Source organism: Apteryx rowi, unplaced genomic scaffold (assembly GCF_003343035.1).
Source record: "Apteryx rowi isolate R43461 unplaced genomic scaffold, aptRow1 scaffold_14, whole genome shotgun sequence".
NCBI classification, from domain to species: domain Eukaryota; kingdom Metazoa; phylum Chordata; class Aves; order Apterygiformes; family Apterygidae; genus Apteryx; species Apteryx rowi.
The window spans coordinates 3,692,930-3,709,121 of NW_020447641.1; the positions used below are offsets into that span (position 1 = coordinate 3,692,930).

The 16,192-nt window shown below is 36.4% G+C and overlaps 1 protein-coding gene across 2 annotated transcripts; it reads right to left on the reverse strand.

The window, feature by feature from the left end:
• Positions 1-1,947: 1,947 nt before the first annotated feature.
• On the reverse strand, positions 1,948-7,664 carry LRRC8B (leucine rich repeat containing 8 VRAC subunit B). Of its 2 annotated transcripts, none has more exons than XM_026057576.1 (3): positions 7,570-7,664; positions 4,439-5,579; positions 1,948-3,442 (listed from the first exon to the last, which is right to left on the reverse strand). In XM_026057576.1, exons 2-3 carry the CDS (start codon positions 5,567-5,569, stop codon positions 3,170-3,172), a joined length of 1,404 nt encoding a protein of 467 aa, XP_025913361.1. In that variant the 5' UTR covers positions 5,570-5,579; positions 7,570-7,664; the 3' UTR covers positions 1,948-3,169. The 2 variants fall into 2 exon arrangements, with proteins under 2 accessions (XP_025913361.1, XP_025913360.1); XM_026057575.1 differs by having other exon boundaries at positions 4,439-6,600.
• Between the last annotated feature and the right edge of the window lie 8,528 nt (positions 7,665-16,192).

Here is a 16,192-nt window from a genome sequence, read left to right on the forward strand (position 1 = left end):
GTAACAAGACAATGATGAAGACAGAAACTTAATTCTGATCAACACAAGAGCTTCTCTCTTACTTCAAAACATGAGAGCTGCTTTGATAAGGCACATAGTGTTCATTTCCCACTGCTGTTCATTTTCTTCACACTTTCCTGCAGAATATACGCTTGCTAGCACACAAGTGTAGATAGCTGGAAAAAGACTTTTGTGCTTTGCCTTAAATGCAACATCTCTCATTTCTCACAGGGAAATAAAGAATGGTTCAGAGAGTTGTAAAGCAAAAAATTTAATTTTTCAAAGAAACGTTCAAGATACAGAAGGTCACAATACAGAAGGTCACAATACAAAGTTCTTAAACAACTCAACATCAAAATTTAAAAGTCTTTTTTGATTAGAAGTGATTGGTTAATATAAAGACTAGGTGCCACGACTGCTTATAGTACAAAGCTTATGACAGTGGATTTGTATTTTCATTCCCTGAAAAATCTCATTCTGAAGAAGTGTTTAATGTTAAGGTCTTGCCTGAAATAAATCTAAATTCAGAGAGTCATATTTGTCTCCATCCTCAGTTCTAAGCACTGGGAGTGAGTTTCAGGGTATGAAATGGGTGGCAAAGGCACACCATTGTTTAAACACAAGGGCAGAGACTCCAGCCCTCAAACTTTCTGGCTTTTGTCTAGGTGTTTTATAGGCATTCATACTTATACATATACAGTGAAAAATGCATCCCTCTTTGATGGGGTGCAGAATGAAAAAAAAATTAGAAGTTTACACAATAAAAATGTAACCTTTATAACCTATATTGTTTATATGCTTATGCATTTCTTGGTGTTTCCTCAAATACTTTAAGGTTACGAATTTTAGAAATGAAGTATCTTTCTCTACATTATTTCTATATTTCACTTTGAAAGAATTAGCATAAAATGAATGCTTAATTTAAGATCATTGTTCACCTCTATCATTGTGTTAATGACGGAAAAGTGCAGATAACACTGCTAAAAAGTTGTGAAGTCATCAGCCAAAACTATATGCAGTTACTTGCTTATTTAACTTTTTCAAACAGCTTTCCAATTCATGAAAAAGCTTTAAAGAAAAATCTTGCTTAATCTTTTAAAAAGTTACTAGACTGCAAGTCATGTGTGTCAAATCCTAGCACAAAGTGTTCTTCAGTCTTAAGTTAGAGCCCTGATACAGACTTACTGTAATTATTAACAGAACTCCAGCCACAGGGGCACAAATCAATCTACTCCAGTTTAATCACATATACCAAGGCCAACTCTGTTTGTGGACCATGTCAATGCCTATAAACCTATTATAGAACTGAAAATTAACTAAACTAGAGTTTGGAAGAGCTACATATGGATTTTATGAAATACACTGTTCCATAAATACCAGTTTGCACATAGATGCACCTAATTAGTTTAAACTAAACATTTCTAGAATTACAAAAAAAAGTAATAGTTATACCACACTGGAGTTCCCTGAGAAGAAAGAGTTTGAACTACGAAGGTCTTTGAAATGCAGTCAGTACAGTGAATAAACACAAACCTCTTGATTGCTACAGCACAAACATCTCTGACTTCCATGTTGATCAGATGTGCTTAGACATTTTAATTCACATTAATCCTTACTCTCCAGAAAAGTGGCACTGAAATGGGAGCAAAAGATGACAATAGTCTAATACTAAAACTCATTTCTGTGAAGACTTTATTATTACAAACTGGAACATATAGTCAGCATGCTTGATGAATACGAAGTCATTAAGAGCATTACCAGATCTATTTAACCCACAACTGAGTCTACAGTCTTGAAAACTTTAATATACTACAAAAAGTTTTCGAGTATGTATTTCTGGAAAGAATGCTTTCCCTCCCCCTGCCCCGAGGCAGAGCTTATGTGGATATGATGAATTCCAGGAGATTTAAGACTTCAAATATAATAACTGAGTGCACAGCAAAAGAATGAGTAAAATCAGGAACCATTTTATTTCCATCCAGTTTTGCAAATATTAAGGATGGTATTATGGTATTGGTATTATGGTATGGCATTATTAGAGCTCAGTTCACCACTTATGGAAATATGCTATCTCTAGAAGAAACAACGCTTATAGTGTTTTTTCCATTTTTTCCCACTGATGTACTTGTGAGTTGTGTGAATATTTGGTTTGGTTTAACTGCGCCTTTCAGTCCCTATTCATGTACCTAATAAAAATCTCCTTCATCCTCTCTCCTCAGCCACTAAATTACAGCAACTGGGGGTGGAGAAAAAGCATTGAGGCAGTCAGTAAACGAGAAGTTATAAAAATGTTAAATAGCAACATACACTACACTAACACCCGATATCCCCACAATACGCAGAAGACAACTTTGTTACTATGCCATGTTCTATTTGCCATCATTCTCTATGAGGATCAATACTAGAAATTTATTTGTTGTCCAGTACATGTGCACAACACTTATTCCAGATTCTTCAGACTTGCAACCCAATTTCTAAGCAAACARTTCACTTCAGTATTTTGTCTTCAAAATAGTGAAAACAAAGTTGGTTTCAGGTATTATCTAGGTGGTTTTAATAGCAAGATTCAGAGGGCCTCTTCCACAGTTACAGAGTTAATGCTCAACACTTGTCAAAAAGCTTTAAAAAATTAAATTATGTTGAAAAATGATTTTCAGTATACCCCATGCAACTGAACTGCTCAAACAGTTTAAACTTTTAATTTAACATATTCTAAGTTAGTGGAGAGTTCATATTTAGAAACTAATCCCAGACAGTTCTTGGTCCTCATATCACAGGAAATGAAACCATTTAAAATGATCACCATCAACAGAAAAAAAGTTACCATAGGCAAAAAAAAAGTATATACACATTCACTGTAGCCAGACAATCAACTCTTTCATTCCAATACTATCGTAAACATTTATTGACTACATTATTTCAACCAGGAGAACCCAACCAATAATTCATATTTGCATATTCAAACATATGATTACCTGTCAAAGGCTTCTTTTTTTTAAGACTAAATATTTTTTTTCTTGTCCAATATAATCAACTCAGCTGAATGCATTTAAGTTTAGGACTGATCTGTAAACTGTGTTCTCTCCTTTCGTTCTCTCCACCAGTACAGATCTTTAGAGAGATATTAAGTAAAAGGCTTAAAGGATGAACTGACAGTTTCATTTCAAGCTTAGCACTTATCCGAGCATGCTTGTAAACGTTCTCTTACACGAGGTGGAAGTGTTTTTAACAACCTTTCTTCTACAACTAGGCTATTCCGTTTTAGAAACTGACATTCTTCCAGTTCAGCAGGAAGTGATTCAAGATAGTTTCCAGTGAGCTCTAATTGAACAAGATTCAGTAGCTGACCCACACAAGGGGACAAATTCATCAGACTGTTATTTCCCAGAAGCAGAAATTGCAGCTTTCTGCACTGAAATAATCCATCAGGCAGCATTTCAATCTAGAAAAAGGAAAGAAAAGAATGAAAATAATGTACATTAAAATTTGTTAACATAAATGCAGCTGCATGTTTCTCCACTTACTAACTTTATTTTAGGTTAAAAAAGCTCTCAGTWTATAGAAGGATAAGGAAAGGGGAAAATTTTAATGCTTCTATAATTGTGTGGGGGAAAGTGCAGCTTGAACTGCCTGAGAACACTATAATGTTTTTATATACCTGTTTTATTATGAAGATGCTTTGCTACGGGAAGAAACCAAGTCAGAAGCATGGTAAGAAGTACGTGTGTGTGTAGGTGGCAGGGGAGAAAAACAGACAGTCTCCTAAAGAATCACTTAATGAAGACCAAACACAGATTCTGCGGAGAGACATTAGCATCTCCCAGTGTTGTGAAACCTGTACAAGCAGTTACCCATGCAGTGCAGTTGTAACTCAGTCCTGGTCTACACTACCAATACTAACACCCCAAACAGCCTTTCTAAACGTGAACAGAGCCCTAGGCCATGAGTCCAGACCCCATGCTATAGAGTCAGACCATTTAGCACTGCTGATGAGTTACCAGCTATAATTATTTTCCTCCTGCCAACCACATAGACAGATGAGCTGCTCACAAACCAGCTGTTGAYTCACTACAGCTTAGTTTGACATTTTAAGGTAAAAATTAAAACTGCATGTTTCCATTAACATACTAATTGGGTAGACAGATGCAGGGAAAGGGAAGATATATTTCAGCAGTCATCCAACCTATACTATCTCTATGAATCAGAGCCTTTAAGTTGCTACAGACTGGGGCAGTACTTATTCGGTATTACACGAGCTTTGATGATACTGAAGTCTTAGTAATCAAAACAAACCCCACCACCACCTTTCAGCTTTACTAGGTTTATGCTCATCATTAGCGCTACAAAAGCATTTTGAACCAGAGACTGTTCTGGAAAAAAGGGTAGACTAAGTCAAGATGATTTTTTTTCCCCAAAAGTAATTAAAAGTTGTACTTACATGGTTTTTCGTCAAAGCCAGGTACTGCAGATTGGTCAGATAACCGATTTCTTCGGGGATGGAAGTTAGCTTATTATAGCTAAGATCCAAATAGTGCAACTTTTTACAAAGAAATAGCTGCAATGGAACATTTTTAATATTATTATAGTTTAGATACAGTTGTTCCAGGTTTGATAGTGCACCAATTTGCACTGGGACATATGAAATGCTGTTGTGCCACAGTTTTAAGCAAGAAAGGTTCTTAAGATGTTGAAAGCTAATTATTTCTTCCACTGTTCGGAGATTATTCTCTTTTAAGTCAATTTCATGCAAATTGTTGAGGGTAAAAATAGAGTGGGGGATGCGCTCTAAGTCACAGCAGATTAATTCCAAGGTTCTCAAGTTTACCAACTTCTTCAAGTTATTTAGCACTATCAGTTTATTTCCCTCATTGTTGATAGACAAGTGTTGTAAAGAAGGCAGAAGGTCTGTAACCACCTGAGGTATACGGGAAAGGTTGTTTTTTAAGTGAATTGATCTCAGATTTTTCAGCCCCTGAAAGCTTTCATTGTATATGGAGTTGTGATGATCTAGCATGAAATACCCTGTTAAGCATAATTCCTTTAGGTTTTTTAGATGAAAGATCCAAGGTGGAATCCTCCCCATCTCACTAGATTTTAGACGCAATGTTTTCAGATTTTCTTCTAAAAAGCTCATTGCTGGATAATCCACAGTTAATGATGAATGATAAACATTGAGTTCTTTGAGATTGACTAGCTGGGACACAGCTGAAGGAAGTTTGGCTTCAGGAATAAGTTCCAAGCTTAGGACTTCTATTTCTGTCAGTTCAAAGACACTGTCCGGGAGACCGTTTAACATGAAAAGGTGAAGTTCGATCTTGTCCTGGGAATTTCTTATTAGTTTGTTTTTCAGTTTTTCCACTGACCATTGGTTGTTAAGATTTATCTGTTTCAGTTTGTTCTCACTCAAATCAGACAGGAATATCGAGAATCGTTGTGAATAAAGAGGATCATACTGATCAGCCAAGTGGAGGATAAATGCAAAGTCATTCCTTACATCAGGTATATCACTATAATTACTTTTCTCTCTCAACTTCTCAAAAGAATATTGCTTAAGTGAACTTCTTAACATCCACCACAAACTGTAAGTACAAGTTAAGCCATAGAAGATCACTAAAACAACATAAAATGAAGCCAAAACTTTAAAAATCTCTGCTAGTGAATAAACACACTGGTACCTTTTGTAGCCTGTAAAGGCTTGAACATCAACTACACAATCAATTTCAAGTGTAATAAAGGATAAATAATAGGGGACATAAATTATTATTATTACAAATACAATAACTTTGACTATAATCTGTTTCATATACACTGTATATATGACATCCTTCTCTTCAACATGTACTCTGAATTTCTTCACTTTTTCAAATATAGCTTTAGCTTGTTCCCCTTCCTTTTTGTCAAGAACACTTGAGGAATTTTCTCTTCCAGTTGTTTCCAAGCCAGCTTGTGGATATGGCAGGGACTGTCTGCTTGCACCTATATCTACTGAATTCCCAGGTGATGAAATCACTGCTTTTGATTTGGCTATTGGCAAGCTCCTCACAGACTGCTCGGCAACTGTTTCTGAGAGGGCACGTGTTGTCCATGGAGAATCAAAACACTTCTGAAGAATGGCTACAAAGTGCTCAAGCCTGGAACTTGTACTAGGATAGTAAAGCCAGAAATTACTGCAAGCTGCAAAAATAAAGGTATGCAGAAGCACTAGGTATGGAAAAAATTTGGCAAACCAGTGAAGCTGTCTCTCATAACATACTGCATCAATATAGGAATACTGCTGCCGATGAAGATCATTCTGGATTTTAAGTGGGATAATTATTTGTGCTGTGGAGCTAGAGGACATGTTAAGGTTTGTTTTAACTAAATCCCAATGCACGGCACAGTGATTGTCAGGTTCTAGCTTGCAAGGAAGACAACACAACACTCTGGTTTGAGTAAGCTGGAGAGCCCCAGCGAGCACAGCAACTAGCAGCATTATCATGGTGAGGTAATACCAGAAGACGTCCCACCATGGTTTCAGTATGTGGTAGGATGACTGGGCATCTGCTAAGTATTTGAGTTCTGTTAGAGTGATCATGACTTTCACCTGTGAGAGAACAGCAGCTGGTGTGAGGGGAAAAGAAAAGACACACATAGTAAGATAAACTGCTTTTAGCAATTTTCTATTAAACACTTGCAGCTTATCACTGTTTTCTCATTTTTAAATATATGTAACACTGGCCTAGCATCCAAAGCATAGCAAAAGGATCCAAGAACTCCTGATACCTAACCCTAGCCATTATCTCATTTTTATTTTAAGGAAAATTACTTAGAATGTAAGAATTTAAACAAAGAGTGAAACTAGCACCAGAAGTTAAGAGAAACATATTTTGACCAAACATTTGGGTACTGTTAAAGTAAAAGCAACAAGCAGGTTGAAGTTAAAGAAGTGTTTATTAGAGATATTACTAATAGTTCTTCACCTCTGTCCTTAAACTGAACTAGTATCAAGTATTATAATAGTAGTATTAAGTATTATAATGTAGTACAAGTTATATTTCTCTTCTGAGAAGACCTAGAATCAGAGCAATGTATTAACATGATTGGATGGAATGATTTAATCCATAGAATATTCTAAATTACAAGATCAATCAGCCAAGAATAGTGCATATAAATTCTAAAACAGCAGTTTTACATCACATATTATGTGCAATTCCGCATTTTGCCCCAAGAGGATTACATATACTGATGGAATGAAAATGTAACTTTGTAACACAACTTAATATTGTCTAATATTTTCATTCACATATGAATGACAATGTGTATGTATACATATATATACACACACACACAAAGTTTTTTACCCGCTCAGAAACATAGGTTTGAAAGCACTCGTACATTTAACTGTTACAGCAGGTATTAATTAAGAAATGAAAAAAGAGGGCTATGATGCAGTAGCTTAGCATTTGTGTTTGTGGCTAATTCATGCTAGTTGAATAGCTGATTGAATAAGCTATTTACTGCAATTGACAAACTGTAATAAATATTTACGAGCTTAAATATAAGTGTTATACCTAAGGGATTCATACTTACTTTACTAATTAAAGAGAATAAAATACACAGCACTCTTCAATCAGGAGGTCTACACCTTTTAAAATTCCTTGGACATGCCATCTTTGCATTTGTCTTCATTCTGGTTGGAAAAACATTGAGTAAACTTCAATAGGTGAAACTATTAGGAATAAAGAGCAGACATTCCAGCTTTCATCAGAACTGTTGTCTTATTGCAGACATCAGGACCTGTTAAGATCTGCATTGCTACAGCTACACAAAGCGGACAAGAACATCCTCAGACATGATCATCTAGAACGAAAAGTCAAAGTCTTCCACGACCTAGCCCTATTTCAACTGGAAAGTAATGTTTATTTAGCCAAATGAGTAAAGTGAAAATAATACAAGCAATATGCAAGGCTTCAAGCAGTAGAGTTAAGTCATAATTTTGATATATCAACATCTGGCAGAGAAGTAACAGTTTTCCAAAAACAGAGGCCCATATTTTACTTTGAGCAAGCTGATATAGATTTGTCCAGTGTCAACGGCAATACCACAGACACTACCAGCTTAGAGGACACTTACTATAAGTTCTGCTGAACAGCACAGACACCAAAGAAGGGCTATCCCTTCTATTTTTGTCAATATACTCTTACTGGAAATTTCGGATCCAAYGAACAGAAAACTGACAAGCTGCTACAAAAAGACAAACTGCAGCAGTGAGGCAGCGCTGTATTCTTATCCTTATCCTATGCTCACATTTGAATGGCAAGAATGGCCCCAATTAAGTTAATTTTCCTTCCTTTGACAACAGCATTTGGAGTCGAAGGTGGAAACTTACCAGGCCGCTCAAGCCAAAGCAAGGGGAGGAGGCCGGGGGTTACAGCGCACTCCTGGAGGGAAAGAAAGTATCACATCATGAAACACTTGGATTCCAGCAGCTATTCCAATAGCTCATTATTCCTTCCATAGCAAAGTATTTTAAAGACCCAACATTTGACAAGAGAGAAGGGAAAGAGCGTGTGGGTGGGCGCGAGCAGGGAAAGCGGGCATGGGCAGGCGCGAGCAGGGAAAGCGGGCACAGCTAGCTCCAAAGGTCCATTTCAAGCCTGAGCCTTACACAGAAGGCTTTGGCACATCTAGCTAGACTGATTTGAGATGCCACCCCTCCCAAATATATCACTGGTCATCTGGAAGTTACTTTTCCCAAAGCAAAGATGAAGTAACAGCCCTTGTCATTGTCCGCAAGTACTAAAAGCCAAACAAGCTCAAGTGGGTTTGTGTTTACGTAAAGTTACTASTCCTGCAGCTGAAATGCTCTAACCTTACTCAAGAAATAGCAACTTTAACCACTCCAACTTAACCTGCAAAAGCACATCTGCAAACACATTTAAAATTAGTTATTTTTGTATAATTCTCTGGAGTTTGAGTATGAATTCATAGGTGTAAGAACAAGAAAAGATACCGAAAACATCAGTACTTAGACACCCATTCCGCAGTGACCGTCACCTGGATACTGTCTCAACTCACGCCAGAAATGCTTGATTTGAAGGTAAATGGAAGAATAAACTTTTCAATTTCAACCTAGAATTAAAACAAATGAACTGAAGGAAAGATTTGGGATCCCTATTAACCAAGCAGTTAAGAACACACACACTTAAGAGATGAACATGCAGAATGATGGAAACAGAAAAATAGGAGCAAAAGGTATAAATAGCATGGATTTAACAAAGAAAACATTTAAAAGTCAAGATGATCACTGAATTGGCTGAGAGCTTAAAACAGTATAAAAGGTCTAATTAGCATGAGGATAGAATTTTTCTTCCTGACAAACATATGGGCCTCAGTAGGGACTTGAGCAGATTCCAATATTTTAAGACATTACTTTTATTACTGTTTATTAGAGAAAGTTTAAAATAATATAAATTGAATAATGTATATATGTACTGTGATACATTGTAATATTTTATCTTAAAAGGGCACAATAGAAGTGTAGTTCACTGACTCCTATCTCATCTGAAGATAYATATATATTTTTTCTTTTTTCCAGAAAGAGAATCTACAGAGTTCTTAAATATAAAGGCTGCTTTAACACTTAAGATTAATTTTATATGCCATAGCTGCTTTGCTTCTTATCTAACACCTACTTAAGATGACAGCCTATAGAGCTGCAGCTCTGATTCATAAAAATATTCCTATCCAGAAAGGGTGCGCATATGTGTGCACACACATGTGTATTTTTCCAGGAATGGACTCTATGAAGTTAGAATTATGCTAAATAATTCTAGCAGTGCCTGTACCTAGCCCTGTTTGTATTGAGTTCCCCTTCTGCTTGCTTTCCGTTGCCAAAGCCTGATTCAGAGGACTATTGACTATACAGAGTCTCTGGCCTTAAAGGAGAGTCATCCTAAAAAGAGACATCTCTAAATTCAAATAGAAGGCAGACACTTCAAGAGATTTATCATGTAAGAAAGTCCAAAATTGGAAACAAACACGTTATATGAATATTGTTTTTATATTTCCTTCCTTAGTATAGAAGTGGAAGGTTTTTTTAACTATTCATAACAGGCTCACAAAAATCCAAATCTAACCCATGAGTTTAAAAGAGTAAAAGAAAAAAATAACACAAGATATTACTTACATAYATCATGGCAGACTTCCAGATAAAAAGCTTTTGGTAAAAATCCACAATTCTGCAAAAAGCATTCCCAACCAAGCAATATGCTATTTTGAGTATGCAAGAAGCCAAAGGCGTACCAACTGGCAATACAGTCTCCTGTGCATTCTTACATAAGCCTGCCGCCTGTGAGCTGAACTGCACTTTCCTATTTTGCCTTTCCTTTCTTTAATGCAAGCTTTGAAAAAAATTATACAATCATAGTTTGCTCTTCATTCTCAAATTATTTCCTATCATATTTCAGTGGTATCATCAGATAAGGGATCAAGAGTGGACTGTGATATAAAGAAACAAGTTTCAATGAGAAGTTCAACACTGCTGTCAGTGCCTACAAAACATGAATTGCCAGGCTTCTTGCTTACTCTAAAATTCCTTTCGATAGAGCAACAGGAACCAGCTGTAAAAACCAGTACAGAGATATAGGGAGGTAGAAGTACAGGAGCATCAGTATTGCATTTACTCCTAGAAAATAATATGCACATAGAAATTAGAACATACTAAAACTATCTCAGTGAAATACTACAAACATGAGAAAACCGAGCTTAAACCAATTTTAATAAAAATATATTGCATGTATTTGAGTACATGCATAACCAAGCACAGCTTTCTTGAGCAACACCATAGAGCTGAAAGAGTGGTTTGTTTTTATATAGATTTAATTCTCACAAAATGAGACTGACCCATGTAATTTTGTAAGGTCTGTTTATATCAAATGCTTTCTTTGTCACCTCCCTACTCTGAACCGGATAGCTGTTAGTCTCTACTACATATCCCACAGAACAGGCAATGTTCCTTCTGTGGTTTTAGAACACTTTCTAGCAAAAAGTATTAAGCACCACAATATTAAATGTTTAAGTAAACTCTTGTCTTGCTGATGACTACTTTTTGAAAACCCTGCTAAAGCAAGAATGTTCATTACAATTCTATGCATATGAAATAAAGCTTACTATTAAAGAAGTAAAAAGTAGATGAAATAAGTATAATACAAACATGAATTATTAAAGATTATTTTGCTCAAGCCAGTTTTCTTAAAATTTAAGTTCCTCAATTCAAATCCTATCTGTATGCCAAGAGAGACTAACCAAATGGAATAACGCTGAAGTGCAAGGAGCTTGCTAAATTTCATCTCCAGCAGCTTTCAACCCATATCAAAGACAGAAAAGCTTTTCAAAATGGCCTAATTCAATTGGCAATTTCTCTTCAGAGATGAGACACAGAAGTTTATCTCCAGGCTAAGTGATGAGTTCAGGAGAGTTACCCCTGACTAGAACTGGCCCTCGGACCAGAAAAATAAAGATCACCATTTTCTAGGCAATTTTAATTACTTCAAGTCTTAGAACTCTGGTCAACAGAAACAAATCTCAAATACAAATAAAAGGATATAATTTAAAAAAATATTATCTATAAGCACCAGAAATCAAAAGATGTTATTTATTGTTGCACTACTTTATCAATTGGTCTCAAATTTGATCACTGATTACATAATTTTAGGCACATTCAGTTGGGGATGACTCTGAAGCAAGACACTTCTCCTCCCCAAAGGACAACGAACTACAAAAAGCAATACCTGACAGGAGGCTTTCAGATGACACTGCTTTTGTTGATTAAGTAGGCAACTGGTGTTTCTGACACACTATGTTAATTAAAACAGATTTACACAGCTAAAGCATACCTTGACAAGTATCTCAGTGACTCTCCTATCTTGCATTTTTCCCCCCAGAGAAATACATCCTTGAAGTTCTCAGCCAGGCTCTTTAGCCTCATTTTGTTATTCTGACAATATGGGATGTCCTTCCTCTAATTAGGGAACAATAATATACTTAAGTAAATTTGTCCAAGTTTACTGTTTTACCAATAAACTATCACAAGCGGTTTCTGAACTACAACACCAACTTAACTTCCAGCCAATTTAACTATATCACTTTTCTTCCAAAGCTTTGAGACAAAATTAAATAATAAATTCAGTAATAAACTGATTTTGCAATCAATTTTGTTTAATGAGCTGTTCTGAGACTCTCCTATGGGATCCCTAGTACCCACTTACTCTCATACGCACAGCACAAGTCTCCATTTGCAAATAGAGCCTTACAAACATTCCCAAAGGAGAAAAATAAATATATAACAAGAAACCGTACCCCCCACTCATCATCTGAAACACTTCTTGACTAAAGCACTCTTCTGACAAGCACTCTTGAGCTTTCTTGACTAAAACTCTCTGCCACCATCTTGTTTTTCAAATGTCCTTAAACAAGAAAAAGAACAGATACTGCAAAAGTTCTGGGGCAGGAGACTGCTATACGTACTCTTAGCAAAGCATTCACAACAGTCTCCTTAATTTTTTCAGCCGTTTATCAACAAGTGATAGAATACTTAATTCAAGCACTACATCTGATATAGGGTCTTTCAGAATCTATACTTTGACCACTTGTGCTCACATGCAGATGCAGTTTTAGGATCTTTTGGATCGGGATTTATTTTTGCACCAGTACTCCACTGAATGCAGACTGGCATTCAGACAAGATTAGCAAAAGTTTCTTTTCAGTTTGTTCTGAATAAGGTTACAAATGATAATTACATACGTATAATTGATTATCCTTCTGTATTCAAAAGAAACCTGAAGACATTCCCAAACTCTGCAGTAATCAGCATATTCGTCAAGCACAGGATTTCAAGACTATAGCAACAACATTATAAGTTTTCCATATCAACCTTTCAATTAATCCAAGACTAATTACATCTATAGACGATCTCAACCATCTGTGCATGGATTAACTGGAGGCCTTGCCTTTCCCAGACACTCTGGCCATCAGGACAGTATCGCTGAATGTGGTATGTGGAATACCAGTCTGCTGCTGTTTAAGAAGCAGTCCTTGCTGTCTAGAGAAGGCTGCTTAAACAGGACTTTTTTTTTTTTTTTTTAAGAAAAAAATGGTAATCATGATTTTAGTATAAAATTTAGTAAATTAGGCTACACTTACATTTTCACGTTACATGGGTTACTCTTCTTTCCAACTATTGCTTCAGAGTGAACTGCATAGCACATAAAAGGCTGATAAAGTTTTGCAAAACTAAGCAACTACTATCCAGCACTACCACTACCATACCTGCAGCAAGCTGGAAACACAGATTAGAGTGCAAAAAGGCAAAGATATTTTGGATATTTGGGAAACTATTTAAAAACTTGAACATTCCTACATTCAACACAAAAGGCCCTTCTTTGAGTAGGTGAAAAAAATTCTTAAAGGAGCTTCACCGAAACACAATATCAGTCTTGACTTGTATTACTTCCTTTCTCTGATATACTTAATGCAAGAGAAACACTTTATCTTGCAGTCTAATCTAAACTGAAAATAAGTTTTATTCCAATTTAATTTGTTTTACAAGCACAAGACTCTCTTGAAATTTGACTGGCCAGGATTAGGTGTACCACATTATGTATTTCCAGCCTCCATCTGTAGCACTCTACAAAAGACTGTCTTCCTTGAGTCATAAGCCAGTTAACTTTTGATTAAATACCATCAATATGCAAGTAGTAAATCTTCTCCCTATTCAAGACAACCAGTATAGAATTAGTTTTTGGTGGTAAGACATGCCACTGGGCAAACGCTCACCAGGGAGACGGAACATCTCCAGACTTTCCGGTTGCCCAGGTAGGTAAAGTTACATATCCTTAGGCCATGAGAGAAGAAGGCTTTTCACTACACAGACAAACATGATAGTGTTGCGGCCTCCTCTTCCCTTGAGGAGGCACTAACACAAATCTTCAGTCAAGCTGCAGTGGCTTTGCTGGACTCCATGGATTTATTTTCAACTTTTGTTCATCTAAAATACTGATCACAATAAAAACATAGAAGAGTGCTTTGTACTGCTTATACAAAGAAACCAAATGGAAAATTCACTTAGAAACATGTTTTATTTCACCCTAGTGTTTAACTAATAATTGACTAATTTATTTTGTATTCTCACAGAAAACTTGTGCTCTTTTGGAAAAAAGCTTCTTTAAATTTGCTTCTTTCATTTACATTCCACATATTGCCCTTTAAGAGAGAATTATAAATAGGAAAAGGACAGTCAAAACACCACATTGTTATTACCTACCAAAAACCAGACACCTGGAAGCTCTGTTATCAGGAATCTTCCCAGCAGTTCCTAAAGAAGCACCCCAAATCCATTATTATATGAAAAAGCACTGGAAGATGTAACTATAATGAGAGAGAGGAAGAGAGACAGAGAGAACACACCCACTATACAGAGTATAACAAACCACAGAAATTGATTCTCTTCCAGAAAGTCGCTTTGGAATTTCCTAAAAACATGAAAATAGGAGTGCAAAAAAACCCAACCAACCAACAGCAGAAAACCCCAAATGCACCACAAAACACTACCTAGATCTCTTTCATGTGACACCATTCAATCTAGTCACATCTCATTTATTTTCAACACAGAGGCTAGTATTTAAAATGAAGCACAACCTTCTATTAGGTTGCTTTTCCCCTTTTTGGCCCAACAGCATTTTCATGTAAACCAAAATGCCAGCACTGAATTAAAAAAAGTAAAAATAAAAGAAGGGCATGCATTTCTGCTATCAAGAGATCTGCTAAAGCAACTCTAGGCTTCTAAGAGCACAAAGAATTGTATTTTTAAGTTTTGTCATTAGAACTAAGACTTCCCATAACGAAGCAAATTAATGCAACAGAAAGTCAGTTCACGCTGGCTTTAAAAAGGGGACACTCTTACAGAAGCAGGATCAGCTCCCAAGCTGTAAAAAAAGACCAATTTAAAGCCAAGCATGTTCAAAAAATGCATCAAGGATCTCCTTGTAGACAAGCCTACCTTCTTTTTGAAATGTTAGTGGATTTATGTGAAACAGGAATGAAAGAGCATTGAGATACCAGGTTCAAACAGCAGCCTGGATATGCAGGTTTGTTTTTTTCCCCTGATTAAGGAGCCACATCTCCTACCTGCCACGTCATTGTATTTCAAAGAACCTCATAAGTCATATTTAGTTGGCCAATACAATAAGTCAAATTATTTTCTGACAGCTGTCCAAAACAGCTTCAGTTCTATATATATTGCCTTTTGATCAGACCCTGGACCAAGTTACAGAGATTATCATACCAAGTTCAACAGAAAAGATGTAAACGACATGACAATGAAGAAAGAAATAAAAGAAGCCTCGCACTTTCAGCTAATTTTTCAACTGTGAAGAGTCGCAGTAGAACTACAGGATTTTCAGCAAGTCTGCTGTATTTGTGCATCACTGTTTGATGGGACAGTCTTGTGCCAGCATTACCTCTAGATTCATATTCACCATCCCTTCCTTGTATTAAGGCCAACAATCATGCAAACACCAAGGTGAATTTGTTCTGCAAACTGATGTCATCCCATGCAAAAAGCAAATAGTTCTCCTCTGGATCAGCCTGTAGGACAGCTGCATGTAGTGTCTGTCCACATCCTGAACAGGGAAAGCAGACATACCCCCTCAGCTGTGGTCAGGAGCTGTACTAGAATATGAATATCAAATTACCCTTTCAGGACACACATTAGTCTAAATGCTAAACTGGCCCACCACCTGCACAACCATTACCACCAGCTGAAGTGGCTAATTAGGATGGACAGATACACTGAAAGAAGTTTTAAGAGACTGAAGTATACAATCTTATGCCTACCATAAGTGCCACCCAGAGAGATACTGTCCCAGCAGAGTCCCAGCCATCACCGGTATTTAGRCAGTGTTCAATCTACAGAAAAGAAACTATAACTATGTTATTTGTCATAGCTTTTTGATTCCCTTTTATGCAACTGGCTCCAAGAAAAGTGAGACAGATCATCCTCCCACACGCTTCATCCCCTCTTCCGCAAAAAAGGTGCAATATTCTCTGCACCTACAAATAAAATATTTATTGTGCATTTAGAGTCAATATGAGTGTGAACTGCTTCCATCCTCATTGTATAGTTTGTCACTTGGACAAAACARCAATCATATTA

Coding starts and splice junctions, on each gene's coding strand:
- LRRC8B (XM_026057575.1), bottom strand. CDS start 6,574: ATGATCACTCTAACAGAACTCAAATACTTAGCAGATGCCCAGTCATCC. Junction 3,443..4,438: donor TGGCTTTGACGAAAAACCAT/GTAAGTACAACT, acceptor TCCTTTTTCTAG/ATTGAAATGCTGCCTGATGG.